Raw genomic sequence first — 14017 nt, 5'->3', positions numbered from 1 at the left:
TCATTCATAGGTGCACGATTTTTGTCCTAAATGTCTTTTTTTTAAAAAAATGTCTTCTTTATTGGGAGAAATTATCAACAACTGTTATAGGATTAAGTCAAACTAATGTAAATGTCTATGTTAATCTATTTATAAGTTTTAGTGACTTTTCATCTCCCACTCATCATGAATGTACATTAATGTCTAATTGCATTCAGGAATTATGGTAAACAGTAGCTTTTCACCTCACGATACATGCATTCTTCTTCACCCCTTGCAGAGAAGTAGGGCCTTGCAATGACTTTTATTTATTTAAAAATATTTTTTTATTGATTTCAGAGAGGAAATAGAGGGAGAGATAGAAACATCAATGATGAGAGAGAGTAGTTGATCAGCTGCCTCCGGCACGCCCCCTATGGGGGATTGAACCCACAATCCAGGCATGTGCCTTTAACCAAATAGAATTCCGGACCCTTCAGTCCATAGGCTGACGCTCTATATCCATTGAACGAAACTATCTAGGGCTACTTTAGAAAATGGAATGAGAGGAAAGTGTATGTCTCTTTCTGGTGTTGTCCTTCAATGCTTCCTCTTTCTCTAGTTGTAGTGACTGGGGGAGTTAGATCCTTGGGTGGGTAATGGAGCAGTGCCTGCTGGCCTACATTGCACTTTACAGGAGTAAGCACTTGAGATCACCACAGCATAGCAGGGCTACTCTGGTCAGTGCAGTGGTCCCTTATACCTCAATGAAAGCTCTGCTGAGCATCTTTTCAAGATACGGAGATAGATGAACAGTACAGAGAGATGCAGAGTAAAACTTTATTTCCAAATATTATAAACAATACACATATAAGGCATACAAACAGAAGCATGTTCTCAAAGGTTGGCAATTTCACATAATGTCAAAAATGACTGTGACCTTTGGAGGTCATACAGTGGTTGTCAAAGGCAGGTTTGCAGCCCTGGCCGGGTGGCTCAGTTTGTTGGAATGTGGTCTCCTACACCAAAAAACTAGCAGACTTGATTCCCATTCAGGGCACTTGGGTATCAGGTGCAATCCCCAGTCTGAGCAAGTATAGGAAGCAACTGATTGGCCTTTTCCCCTCTCTCTCTCCCTTCCTCTCTCTATAAATCAATAAATTTATCACCAGGTGAGGATTTAAAACAAAAGCATGTTTACAGTGGTTAATATGCAAGTTTATTTTTGTGTTGTTTGTTATTAATTGCTGTACATATTTGTATCACTACTATCAACTTGCTTTTGCTCAGCCCTGTTCATGAAAATTTTATAAAACACTAGAGGTCTGGTGCACAGAATTTGTGCACGGTAGGGTCCCTAGGCCCTGGCCAGCAATATTGGCTGATTGAGGCCTTCTGGGGCCATCCTTCAAGCTGCTGGCCAGGGAATCCCTTCCCTGGCTGCTGGCTGCCCCCCGGGGCCTTCCTTCATTCCCAGCCGCCTCCCGGTAATCAGTGCATGTGATAACGAGTGATCGAACTCCTGGTCAAACTCCCGTGGGGACAATTTGCATATTAGCCTTATCTATCTGTAGATAGATAAGACAATTAAAATGCCCCCAAATTATATGGAAAATAAAAAATAAATATGTGCTTCTTTTAATGATATTTTTATTGATTTCAGAAAGGAATCGGGAAAGAGAAACATCTATGTTGAGAGAGAATCATCCATTGGCTGCCTCCTGCATACGCCCTACTGGGAATTGAGCCAGCAACCAGGGCATGTGCTTTGATGACTTGAACCATGACTCCTGGTTTATATGTTGATGCTCAACCACTGAGCAAGGCAGGCTGGGCTAGAATGTGTTTACCTAATTCCTGACTTAGATCAGTGAAATCTACACAGCCTCCATAGAACTCAGCAAATGCAGCACAAACTGCAAGGACACCCTTGCCTAGAGAACCAGGGTGTGTTACCACACAAAGCTGGAGGAGGAAGTCGTGGGGGAGAGGGGGGGCTTCCTATCTGGAAAATCCTGCTGACAATGTCAATGGTGGTGACCAGTTTCCATGGTCAAGGTGGAAGAAACCCAAAATTGGTTTCAAATGTTCCCTGATGATTCACCACATACCAGAAGAGTATGAAAAAGTTTATTACTCATATCATGAGGTTTTAGGGAGAGAGTAGGGTACATATTAGAATAGGAAACAAAATGACAGAGAGCACAGAGAAAAGTGACTTAGCTTGTGTTGATGGTAGTTACTGTGTGCTTTTGGTGGGAGACTGTTGACACTAATGGAAACTTGCTTGATTGAAACTTCCCCTCTGCACCCAAGGATGGAGCACCTGGACTTTCTCATAGGCATTCCCAGATGTGTAAGGTCAGGAAGGAGAGAAGAATGCTTCCTAAAAGTGTTTAATATTCAAACATCAAAGCTGGAATCAGGATCTTTATTACGTTTTCATTTAAATAACATGGGAGGAAATAAGCACATACAAAATTTCATACAAATTGTCATCGTAGACTCTGCTGATACTGATTGAAAGAGATTCTGAAGAAGATGCAATGGAGAAATAAGGAATAATTTTTTCTGTAAATGTATCAGCGATTCTAAACATGTATGTCCAGTTATTCAAATTATAAAATGAAACCTCTCCTAACTCATAGTCCAGAAAAACGCCAATTTTCTGTTGTCCACTACGATTCCAGAGCTGATGTTGCCAGCATCCGTTGCTTGCTGATGGTGATATGAAAGTATTTCTGGGGAAAGATGCTTTACACACACCTAAGTAATATAAACCTGTGCCTCCTATGTTTACCACCCAAAAATGCCTGCCAGCATCAAATCCCTCAGAACTCAGGACAGCTGGGGAAGAAGTAAGTGCCTGGGGATTAGGAAGACCATCTGGTCTCCTATAGGACACACTTTTTCTATCACTTGACATAATGAGTTCTGGATGGGCAGTTTCAGGATCCAGTGTCAACTCTACCTGAAAGGTGCCCATCATTTTATGCAGGCCCAAGTAATGTGGGGGGAGAGTGAAAATCTCCTTTGGTAATTCACATGAAAACACTGCTGGGGTCTCTAGGTTTCCATACCCGTTGTGGATCCTTTCAATACCTGTGAGTAAATCCTCATCTGTCTGCAAACACTTCTCTTCTATTTTACTTAACAGAATGTTTAGCCTGAACATATGGTATGAAATTTGCTTTCCATTTTCAATTAGTTTTTCTGCAACATCATTCTCTTCTCTAAGCAGATGGTTATCAATTTCATCGAACTCTATTTCCAAGAAAGAGTTAAGTACTTTGCATTCATAGTCAAATTCCTCCCTCCATTTTCCCATCTTTTCCTTCACTTTACAAGTATTTGCAACTTGGCTGTTATATGCCTTTTCAACATTTTCGAAGTGACTAGTGAGGGCTGCCATATACCTTTTGAACATCCCCCGCTGAAGAACCTCATTGTGCTTCGCACACAGGGGTATTTCTTCCTGCATTTTCCTCTGGCTCCCTGAGGTGGGGATCTGCTGAACAATCTCAGTCATGTGACATAATTGGGTGTTCCTCTCCAAGCTCCTGTCAGGGCAGTGGTGGAGGCAGACAGGACAGGGAAAGGTGTCCTGTAGACCTTCCCAGCGCTGGTGGATGCAGGAGGAACAGAAGTTGTGCCCACACTCAGTGGTCACTGGGTCTCTCAGGTAATCCAGGCAGATGGGACAGCTGGCCTCTGCTTGGAGCTTGGCCAGGGAAGCTGCAAAGGCCATGGTGCAGTGAAGGTGTCTATCAGAAGAGACTCCCTTCAGTCAGTGTGATCCTCCAGGAGCGAGGAGAAGTGAGAAGCTGAGGTCTGCTCAGGCCTCCCTCTCTGTGGAAGTCAGTAGGAGCTTCCAAGAAGAGTTCCAGTGGGCAGCTGATGTCTAGTCTCTCTGTCACCTTCTCCTTTAGTTAATGCCAGGTTCCCCAAGTGAAGATCAGCTGTGACTCTGGTCAAAATCCAAGCACCACCCAATTCCTAGGTCAGGTAGTCCAAATCATTTATCATGACAATACTTAAGGAGGAGTTAGAAGTAAAGTCTATTTTGCAACTTAAAAGGAATTAATCAATCTAGGCAAATTGATCATAGGCCTCAATGTGAGAAGGCAGGAGAGGGGGGAAAGAGATCAACCAGTGAACTCATATGTATATATACATAACCCATAGACACTGACAGTGAGTGTTGAAGGCTTGAAGGGGAGGAGGGTGGAAAGGGCAATGGGGAAAAAAGGTGACATATGTAATACTTTCAACAATAATGATTTATTTTTTAAAAAAAGGAATCATGTGCTGTGGGGAAGACAGAAGGATATGTAAATCCAGGAGCGAGGTCCTGCCTACCTAAGGCTGCTTCTGTGTGGAGACCTCAGGTAAAGCACCATCACCATGTCTGACCAGGAGGTAAAACCATCAACTGAAGATTTGGGGAATAAGAAGGAAGGAGAATACAAAGTCATTGAACAGGGCAGCAGTGAGTTTCACTTCAAAGTGAAAATGACAACACATCTCAAGAAACCCAAAGAATCATGCTAAGACGGGGAGTTCCAATGAACTGGCTCAGGTTTCTCTTGGAGGGTCAGAGAAATGCTGATAATCACACTCCAAGAGAACTGGGAATGGAGGAGGATGTGAGTGAAGTTTATCAGGAACAACAGCGCGTCATTCAATGGTTTAGATATCTCTTTTTTTTTCTTTCTCTTCAATCCTTTTTTATTGTTAAAAATAATTCTTTTGTAATGTGGTGTTCAAAATGGAATTGAAAAGTGACACCCTCATCTCTTTAAAACCTGTGGTAATTTGAATTCTAGTGCCTATTATTCATTATTGTTGGTTTTCATTGTGCTGAGTTTTGGTGATCAAGCCTTGGCCTCCTTCATATCGCCCTCTCCTTTTGAAATATTACATGTGTGCACAGGGAGGCCACCCTTTTCAGGACTGTGCATTTTGAGGCTTGTGATAAATGAGGTGGACCAATGCAAGTGTTCATAATACTTCTAATTGGCCCGGAAGTTCGAGCATGTGATTGCTTCACTGCTGGACTATGACTTTCTTTCTTCTTTTAAAATTTATTTTTATTAATTTCAGAGAGGAAGGGAAAGGGAGAGAGAGATGGAAACATCAATGATGAGAGATAATCATTGGTTGGTTGCCTCCTGCACGCCCTCTACTGGGGATTGAGCCCACAACCTGGACATGTGCTCCTGGCCTGAATCAAACTTGGGACCCTTCTGTCCGCAGACCGACACGCTAACCACTGGACCAAACCAGCTAGGGCCGGGGGATGGGTTTTTTGATTCTTGTTTATTCAGAGACACATGGAAAAAGGAAAATAACACTCAGCTTCTTTTTCAGTTTGGTGTCAGCATACACAGCTATTTAGGTAAACCTCTTGGAACCTCTGGTTTTAACAATTGAATTTGACACCAGACACTGAGACATTCTGGAAGAGGATTCGCACAGGCAGCTTCAGACCAGCACTTTGGGGCACTTTGCATATGCAAATATTCGTAACCCCATAGGTCAGATTTGGATCCTAGTATCTGTATATTTAGCAAGCATTTAGATGACCTAGGGCAAGGCTAACTGAGGGACACCAGAAATAATAAAAGCATGTGTCTTAAAATAACCTGAATCCAAGTGATGATTGGCTTGTGAGGTAAAGTCAAGGCCCTGCTAGAGTAGCCACCCAGAAAGCCAAGGGTGACTCAGTTTGGTCCCACCTCCTGTACCAGTATCATCCCCACTCCCAGCTTACCTGGGGCCTGCTCCTTTGAGTGAGTCCCTGAAGTGTGTCTCCAAGAAGAGTCTCTGAAGCTAGTCTCCTACCCGGTAAATGCTTAGTAATGTGAGCCTGGCCTATATATACCACTAGGAGGGTGAATCTCTTTAAGACCTCACCCAACAAAGCTCCTCCCTGCAGGTGGGACTTGTGGGCAAGGGTGGTAATAGGAGGATCTTTAGAAGTCTGGTTGATGGGATCTCCTCTTATTCCTGAAAGCTAGGAGGGACTAACCTTGTTAACATGCATAATCTAATTTGTACCTTTATAATCCTCCCTTGAATACTTCAACACCCTTTAATCCCATTTGGCTGAGGAGCAAACTAAAATGAAAAGTAAAATCTTGCCCTAACTTAGCGGATAGAGCATCAGCCTGCGGAATGAAGGGATCCAGGTTTGATTCAGGTCAAGGGCACATACCCTGGTTGCAGGCCCAATCACCAGTAGGGGTCGTGCAGGAGGCAGCTGATCAATGATTCTGTCTCATGGATGTTTCTATCTCCCTCTTATTCAGAGACGCCAAACTGAATAAGAGGGAGATAGACATTCTGAATGTCTTCTCTCCACCTTCTTTGCGGGAGCCACTATGTCAGGCCCAAGTGGAAAGGAAGCAAAGATTTTACCTTTATTATTATTTTAATATATTTGTATTGATTTCAAAGGTAAAATCTTTGCTTCCTTTCCACTTGGGCCTGGCATAGTGGCTCCCGCAAAGAAGGTGGAGAGAAGAAGGGCCTTTCTGCCACCGAGGAGGTAGCGACCAGAGAACACACCATCAACATCACAAGCGCATCTAAGGAGTGGGTTTCAAGCAATGCATGAAATATACCTGCATGTGAGTGTGAAACACAAAAACAAAACCGGTAGATATATTTTTTGTAAATAGCAAATTGTAGGGAGCATTTGATATCTTGCTTCCCAGCAATGGTCATCATTTTGGACTCAAATAAATGCTTATTAATTATTTACTTTTTTAATCCTTACCCAATAATTTTTTTCTATTAAATTTTAGGGAAAGTGTAAGAGAGAGTGAAAGACAGAGAGAAAGATTGATGTGAGAGAAACCATTGTTTCCTCCTCCATGAGCCCAGTCAAGGGCCCAGGTTGGGGAAAAGCCTGCAACCAAAGTATGTGGCCTTGATTGGATTTGAACTCGGACCCTTTGGTCGGCAGAACCACGGGCTATTGACTGAGCCAAACTGGCTAGAGCTCTTTAGTTATTTTTTTAAAGAGGAAATTGTAGAACACACCACATAGTAGTCTCGCATTATATTATGACATAATTAAAACATAATGAGTGTCTATGCTTGCATATGCATATGATTAGGATTTTTTTTTTTTTTTTTTTTTTTGGTAGATATGATGACTGGATCGGTGATCCAAGGTGTTTTTCCCGGGGTTATGTCTTGCGACGCCAAAGAATGAGCTACACGGACCAGAAGATTTAAGGAAAATTTATTACAAGCAGATTCAGACTCCCCACGAGAGGAGGGGGACCCAATAGTGGTCTGCCCGGTAAAGCCTTGCAGTCCAGGGGTATATACTGGTATTTGCAACAAGCCATCTGTATGTCCATCTGTGTCGTCACCTGATTGATTCTCTGAATTGTTTTTGCCCAGCAACGGCCCTGACTTTCCCTGTTTCTATGTGTTCTTTCTCTGTTCCTACGCTGAACTTTTTCTGTTTCTATGTGTTCATACGTCTTGGTTACTGCAGGCCCTCCCTTGGTTTCCCATGCCTCCTGCTTTGAGTCCACAAACAGTTCATGGTTTCTGCTTGGTTGGTTCCTGTGGTTCTGCTGCTCAAACTGCCATGTCTGCCCCCGCCTATGTTTCACCTGCCTTTGTTTTCCACTGGACCCTGCCCTACCTGCCTGCATTTCAACTTAACCCTCTCCCATACAGAAGACAGGTAAGGATGGGCAGGCAGGAAAGGTATAAGGAGGTTGGGTGACCTCTCTCCAAGGTGAGAGCGCAATTTGCTTTCCAGTGTGTTCTACTTAACAAGTGATTTCTATTAAATTTATCTATATTGTTCTAATTTTTAAAATGCTTCTGAACAAATAACCCTAAATGATGTTCATCAGAAAATTGCTACAATCCAGGTGTTAGTTTTGCTCACCCTGTTTGGACACAGCCATTCCTGTGGAGGAAGTCCTCAAGCCACATGATCTCTGTTGTTTGGAGGGTCAGGTCCCTCATAGTGGGGACTCTGGTGTGATCTATGCATCCAGGCTTCTAGCTCAGCGCCCCACATCTACTGAGAGCTCATAAAACATTTTCTGGATGGCCCTAACCCAGTGGTTCTCAACCTTCCTAATGCTGCGACCCTTTAATACAGTTCCTCATGTTGTGGTGACCCCCAATTTCATTGTTACAAATTGAACATAATTAAAGCATAGTGATTAATCACAAAAACAATATGTAATTATATATGTGTTTCTGATGTGAAGCTCTCTCTCTGAAAATGAATGGGGGGGGAAAAATTTGCTGGATGCATCATTAAGTGAGACCTGGGTTAGAAATTCAGATCTGATGGTTTCCAGCTTCTTGTGAAGATGATTTTGTCAGGAGCAATGGGCACACCATATGAGAATCTCTATCCCAACCAAACCAAGGGTTTGCATATTAAGCCCCTAGGGAAGCCTGGATGGGTGCTACCCCCAGGCTGCTTGGTAGAATATCAGTGCAGTGCAATGAAGGTGTAACTGTCTGGCGGAACCTGTTCTTCCTGGCAGGCCTGGGCTGAAGAACCAAAGATGTGATCTGAGCATGGAGCCATGATAAGAAACCTGGGAATTTCACACTTTTTAAATCCTAACCTGAGGGCATGCTTAGAGAGAGGGAGTGGGAGAGAGGGAGAGAGAGAGGCAGAGGGAATGAGGGAGAGGTGGAAGGAGGGACAGATGGAGAGGCTGAGGGATGGACACATGGAGCGGTAGAGAGAGGGACACATGGAGAAGGAGAGAGAGAGAGAGAGAGAGAGAGAGAGAGAGAGAGAAAGATTTGCCCTGACTAGGGATGGAAGGAACCCAAAACCTGCATGTATGCCTGACCAGGAATTGAACCCATAATGGGATGATGCTTTAAGCAATTGAGCCACCTGGCAAGGGCAAAACATTTTCATAACAGAATTGGTGTATTAACTCAGTAATGTTCATGGCTTTAACCTCATAGGCATCTCCCATTGAGACCTGTGCCCAATTACATTTTAAGTGGTAGATTCAAACCCAAAAGATCTGGTTGAAGAGGTTTGGTCTTGCCCTGAGCAGTGTGGGTCAGTAGATTAGAATAATCGTCCTATACACAAAAAGGTTGTTGGTTTGATCCCATGTGTGGGTAAACACCTATATTTCCAATTAGATTCCAGTCATGGTGTATATGAGAAGCAACCAATCAGTGTTTCTCTCACATGGATGTTTTTTTCTCTCTCTTTCTAAAATCAATAACCATGTCTTCAGGTGAGGTTTAAAAAATAAGAAAGAAGAATATCTGATTTATATTTATATATATTATTTGTTTATAATCCTTACCCTAAGATATTTTTCCATTGATTTTTAGGGAGAGAGGGAAAGATAGAGAGAAACATCGATGTGAGAGAAAAACACATCAATTTGTTGCCTCCTGCACATGCCCCGTACTGGGCCAACCTGGGAGACGCCTAAAACGAAGGTATGTGCCATTGAGTGAAATCACACCCAGGACCCATTGATCCTCAGGTGGACACTCTATCCACCTAGCCAAACCGGCTAGGGCTAATATATATATATATGCTTTTTAAAAAAAATTAATTTTGTTTTATTTCTGAAAGTATTACAAAGTGTATTACACATGTATCCTTTTTTCCCCCCTTTGACAGTCCCCCGGCCTCCCTCACCCTCCAGTGTCTTGTGTTCATTGGTTATTCTTATATGCATGCATACAAGTCCTTTGGTTGATCTACTACCCCCCACCGCAACCCTCCCCAGGCTTCCCACTGTAGTTTGACAGTCTTCTCAATGCTGCTCTGCCTCTGTATCCATTTTTGTTCATCAGTCTATAATGGTCCTTGTTATCCATAAATGAGTGAGATCATGTGGTATTTTTCTCGGCTTCCCAGGGGCCCTCTCAACCTCACCGGGGCCGTCTCAACCTCACTGTGGCCGTCTCTGCCTCACCGGGGCTGTTTCAGCCTCACCGGGGCCATCTCTGCCTCACCGGGGCTGTTTCAGCTTCACCGGGGCCATTTCAGACTCACCGGGGCTGATTCAAAGTCACTGGGGCTGTTGCAACCTCACCGGGGTCGTCTCAACCTCACAGGGGCTGTCTCATCCCCTCTGGGGCCGTCTCAACCCCACCGGGGCTGTCTGAGCCTCACTGGGGCCGTCTCAACCTCACCGGGGCTGTTTCAACCTCACAGGGTCCGTCTCAACCTCACCAGGGCCATCTCAGCCTCACCGGGGCCGTCTCTGCCTCACCAGGGCTGTCTCTGCCTCACCGGGGCCATTTAAGCTTCACTGGGGCCATTTCAGACTCACCGGGGCTGTTTCAAACTCACCGGGGCCTTTGCAACCTCACAGGGGCCGTCTCAACCCCTCCGGGGACATCTCAACCCCACCGGGGCCATCTCACCCTCACCTTGGCTGTCTCAACCTCTCTGGGGCCGTTTCAACCTCACCAGGGCCATCTCAACCTCACTGGGGCCATCTCAACCTCACCGGGGCCATCTCTGCCTCACAGGGGACCTCTCAGCCTCATGGGGGACATCTCAGCAACACGAAGTTTGGCATTCTGTCTTTTGTTGGGCTACTACTTGCTGGAAAAAATCTCCAGGCGTTTTTGGTGGCTGAATATCTGGTATGCTTGCTTGAATTTCGTTTTCAACTAAGTGCACAGGCTGCTTGTATGCCGTCTCTCAGTCAGGGTGGAAGCCATCCAAAATTGGTTTCAAATGTTCACACTGATGATGACTCACCACATACCAGAAGAGTATGAAAAAGTTTATTACATGATGAGGCTTTGGTCGGAGAGAAGTCTGGATATTACAGTAGGTCCCAAAAAGACTGAGAGCACAGGGAAAGGGACTAGCTTGTGGTCTTCATGGCAGGTCTGGGTGCTGTTGGCAGCAGCTTGTTTGATTAACACTTTACCCCTACCCCCAAGGGTAGAGCACCTGGACTTTCTCATCAGCTTTCCCAGGTTTAAGGTCAGGGAGGAGAAGGGTACATCCTAAAAACTTGCAACATTCAAACATCAAAACTGGAATCAGGCTCTTTATTATAAGTATTCCTTTCAACAGCGAGGGTAGAAACTAAGCACATACAAAATTTCTTTCAAATTTATCATCACTAGACTCTGATGATACTGGTTGTAAGAGATTCTGAAGAAGATGCAACGGAGAAATAAGGCATAAGTTTTCCTGTAAATGTAGCAGTGATTCCGTACAACAATGAGCAGGTCTTCAAATCATAAAATGAAACCTCTCCCAACTCATAGTCCAGAAAAACACCAATCTCTTTTAGAATAGAGAAAGGGCCAAATGTATGAGTCCAGCAGCCATTGCTTGGCGATGGTGATATGAGAGTATTTATGGGGAAGGATTCTTTACACACACCTAAGGAAAATTCACCTGTGACTCCTATGGTTACCACCCAAAAATGCCTGCCAGCATCAAATCCCTCAGAACTCAGGACAGCTGGGTAAGAGGTAAGTGCCTGGGGATTAAGAATGTAATCTGGTTTCCAGTATGTTGCCTGTTTTCCACTTATTGAGATAAGGAGGTCTGGATGGGCAGTTTCCGGATCCAGTGTCAAATCTGCCTGAAACGTGCGGATCATTTTATGCAGGCCCAAATAATGTGGGGGGAGAGTGAAAATCTCTTTCTTTAATTTATATGGAAAGATGGCTGGGGATTCTATGTTTTCATAGCTGTTGTGGATACTTTCAATACCTGTGAGTAAATCCTCATCTGTCTGCAAACACTTCTCTTCTATTTCACTTAACCGATTGCTTAGCCTGAACATATGATATGAAATTTGCCTTCCATTTTCAATTAGTTTTTCTTCAACATTATTCTCTTCTACAAGTAGATCATTATCAAATTCATTGTACTCTATTTCCAAGGAATACTTAAGATCATTACATTCATAGTCCAGTTTATTCCTCCATTTATTCATCTTTCTCTTCACTGCCAAAATATTTGCACCTTGGCATCTATATACCTTTACAGCATTTTTAAGGTGTTTAGTGAGGACCTCAATGTACCTTTTGAGCATCCCTCTCTGACTAGCTGCAGCTTCCTCAATGGGGATCAGGGGCTGATCCTGGGGGTCTAAGGAGCCCTTGCAGTGACACAGCAACAGCTCCAGGCTTTTCTCACAGAACAGGGTCAGAACCTCATGGTGCTTCCCACACAGGGGCATTTCTTCCTGCATTTTCCTCTGGCTCCCTGAGGTGGGGATTTGCTTAATAATCTCAGTCATATAACGTAATTGGGTGTTCCTCTCCAAGCTCCTGTCAGGGCAGTGGTGGAGGCAGACAGGACAGGGAAAGGTGCCCTGTAGACCTTCCCAGCGCTGGTGGATGCAGAAGGGACAGAAGTTGTGCCCACAGGCAATGGTCACTGGGTCTCTCAGGTAATCCAGGCAGATGGGACAGCTGGCCTCTGCTTGGAGCTTGGCCAGGGAAGCAGCAAAGGTCATGGTGCAGTGAAGGTGTCTATCAGAAACTCCCTTCAGTCAGTGTGATCCTCCAGGAGCGAGGAGAAGTGAGAAGCTGAGGTCTGCTCAGGCCTCCCTCTCTGTGGAAGTCAGTAGGAGCTTCCAAGAAGAGTTCCAGTGGGCAGCCGACATCCAGATTTCCAGTCACCTTCTCCTGTATCTAATGTCAGGTTCGCCAAGTGAAAATCAGCTGTGGACTCTCATAAAAAACCAAGCACCATGCAAGTCATAAGTGATTTCTGTGGAGGAAAAGATATCATCATTTAAAATTTCAAGCAGCATCGACCCTTCCCTTCTTGTATGAACAATATGTCAGGTAGTCCAAATCATTTCTCATGACAATATTTAAGGAGGAGTTAGAAGAAAAGTCTATTTTGCAACTAAAAACGAATTAGTCAATCTAGGCAAATTCGTCATTGCTCTCAACCATCACAAAAAGAAAAAAAGAAAAAATTGATCCTGTGCTGTGGGTAAGAGGGGATTTGTAAACCGGGAGCAAGGTACTGCCTACCAGAGGACACTTCTTTGTGGAGATCTCAGGTGAGTCACCATCACCATGTTGGACCAGGAGGTAAACCCCTCAACAGGGGACTTGGCGATTAAGAAGGAAGGGGGGTTCATTCAGCTCAAAGTCATTGGACAGGACAACAGTGAGATTCACTTCAAAGTGAAAATTACAACAAACCACAAGAAACCCAAAGAATCATGCTAAGATGAGGAGTTCCAATGAACTCACTCAGGTTTCTCTTGGAGGGTCAGAGAATTGCTGATAATCACACTCCAAGAGAACTGGGAATGGAGGAAGAAGATGTGAGTGAAGTTTATCAGGAACAAATTGGGGTTCACTCAATGGCTCAGATATCCTTTTCATTTCTCCTCAATCTTGTATTGTTAAAAAAAAGTACCCCCCACCCCCATCTCTTTAAAACCTCTGGTAATTTGAATTCTAGTGCCCATTATTCATTATTGTTGGTTTTCTTTGTGCTGAGTTTTGGTGATCAAGCCTCAGCCTCCTTCATATCACCCTCTCCTTTTGAAATATTATATGTGTGCACAGGGAGGCCACCCTTTTCAGGTCGGTGCATTTTGAGGCTTGTGATAAATGAGGTGGACCAATGCAAGTGTTCATAATAATTCTAATTGGCCCGGAAGTTCGAGCATGTGATTGCTTCACTCCTGGACTATGACTTTCTTTTTCATTTTAAATATATTTTTATTGATGTCAGAGAGGAAGGGAAAGGGAGAGAGAGATAGAAACATCAATGATGAGAGATAATCATTGTTTGGTAGCCTCCTGAACGCCCTCTACTGGGGATTGTGCCCTTGACCTGAATCAAACCTGGGACCCTTCAGTCCACTGGATGACACTCTATCCACTGGGGCTAGGGCCTGGACAATGACTTTCAGTGGGAGGTGGGAGTTCTTCAGTGAACTGAACTGTGGAAAAATGACCTTTCCTCAGCTTGAAGCTACTTTGAAACTCTGAAGGTCTGGCCCAAAAGAAGATTATCAGGTTGGAGACAAGATGACAGATAAGGTGAGAGTAAAGACTAATGCCAAAGATG

At 44.0% G+C, this 14017-nt stretch overlaps 2 protein-coding genes and 1 pseudogene across 2 annotated transcripts; 1 reads left to right on the top strand and 2 right to left on the bottom strand.

Annotated features, from left to right (window-relative positions):
• Positions 1-2404: 2404 nt before the first annotated feature.
• On the bottom strand, positions 2405-3706 carry LOC102251665 (tripartite motif-containing protein 60-like). Its single transcript, XM_005860547.1, has one exon. The coding sequence runs from the start codon at positions 3704-3706 to the stop codon at positions 2405-2407; it is 1302 nt and encodes a 433-aa protein (XP_005860609.1).
• A 7375-nt stretch (positions 3707-11081) lies between these two features.
• LOC102251078 (tripartite motif-containing protein 60) lies at positions 11082-12434 on the bottom strand. Its single transcript, XM_005860546.1, has one exon. It carries the CDS (start codon positions 12432-12434, stop codon positions 11082-11084), a length of 1353 nt encoding a protein of 450 aa, XP_005860608.1.
• Positions 12435-13008: 574 nt separating this feature from the next.
• Positions 13009-13583, top strand: LOC102250784 (annotated as a pseudogene).
• Positions 13584-14017: the final 434 nt, after the last annotated feature.

Source organism: Myotis brandtii, unplaced genomic scaffold (genome assembly GCF_000412655.1).
Source record: "Myotis brandtii unplaced genomic scaffold, ASM41265v1 scaffold136, whole genome shotgun sequence".
Taxonomy (NCBI): domain Eukaryota; kingdom Metazoa; phylum Chordata; class Mammalia; order Chiroptera; family Vespertilionidae; genus Myotis; species Myotis brandtii.
Note: the sequence above shows the minus strand (reverse complement) of the source record. Positions and strands in the feature narration are given on the sequence as shown.

What these genes read in the sequence shown, in the direction of transcription:
- LOC102251665 (XM_005860547.1), bottom strand. Translation starts at nt 3,706, where the DNA reads ATGGCCTTTGCAGCTTCCCTGGCCAAGCTCCAAGCAGAGGCCAGCTGT.
- LOC102251078 (XM_005860546.1), bottom strand. Translation starts at nt 12,434, where the DNA reads ATGACCTTTGCTGCTTCCCTGGCCAAGCTCCAAGCAGAGGCCAGCTGT.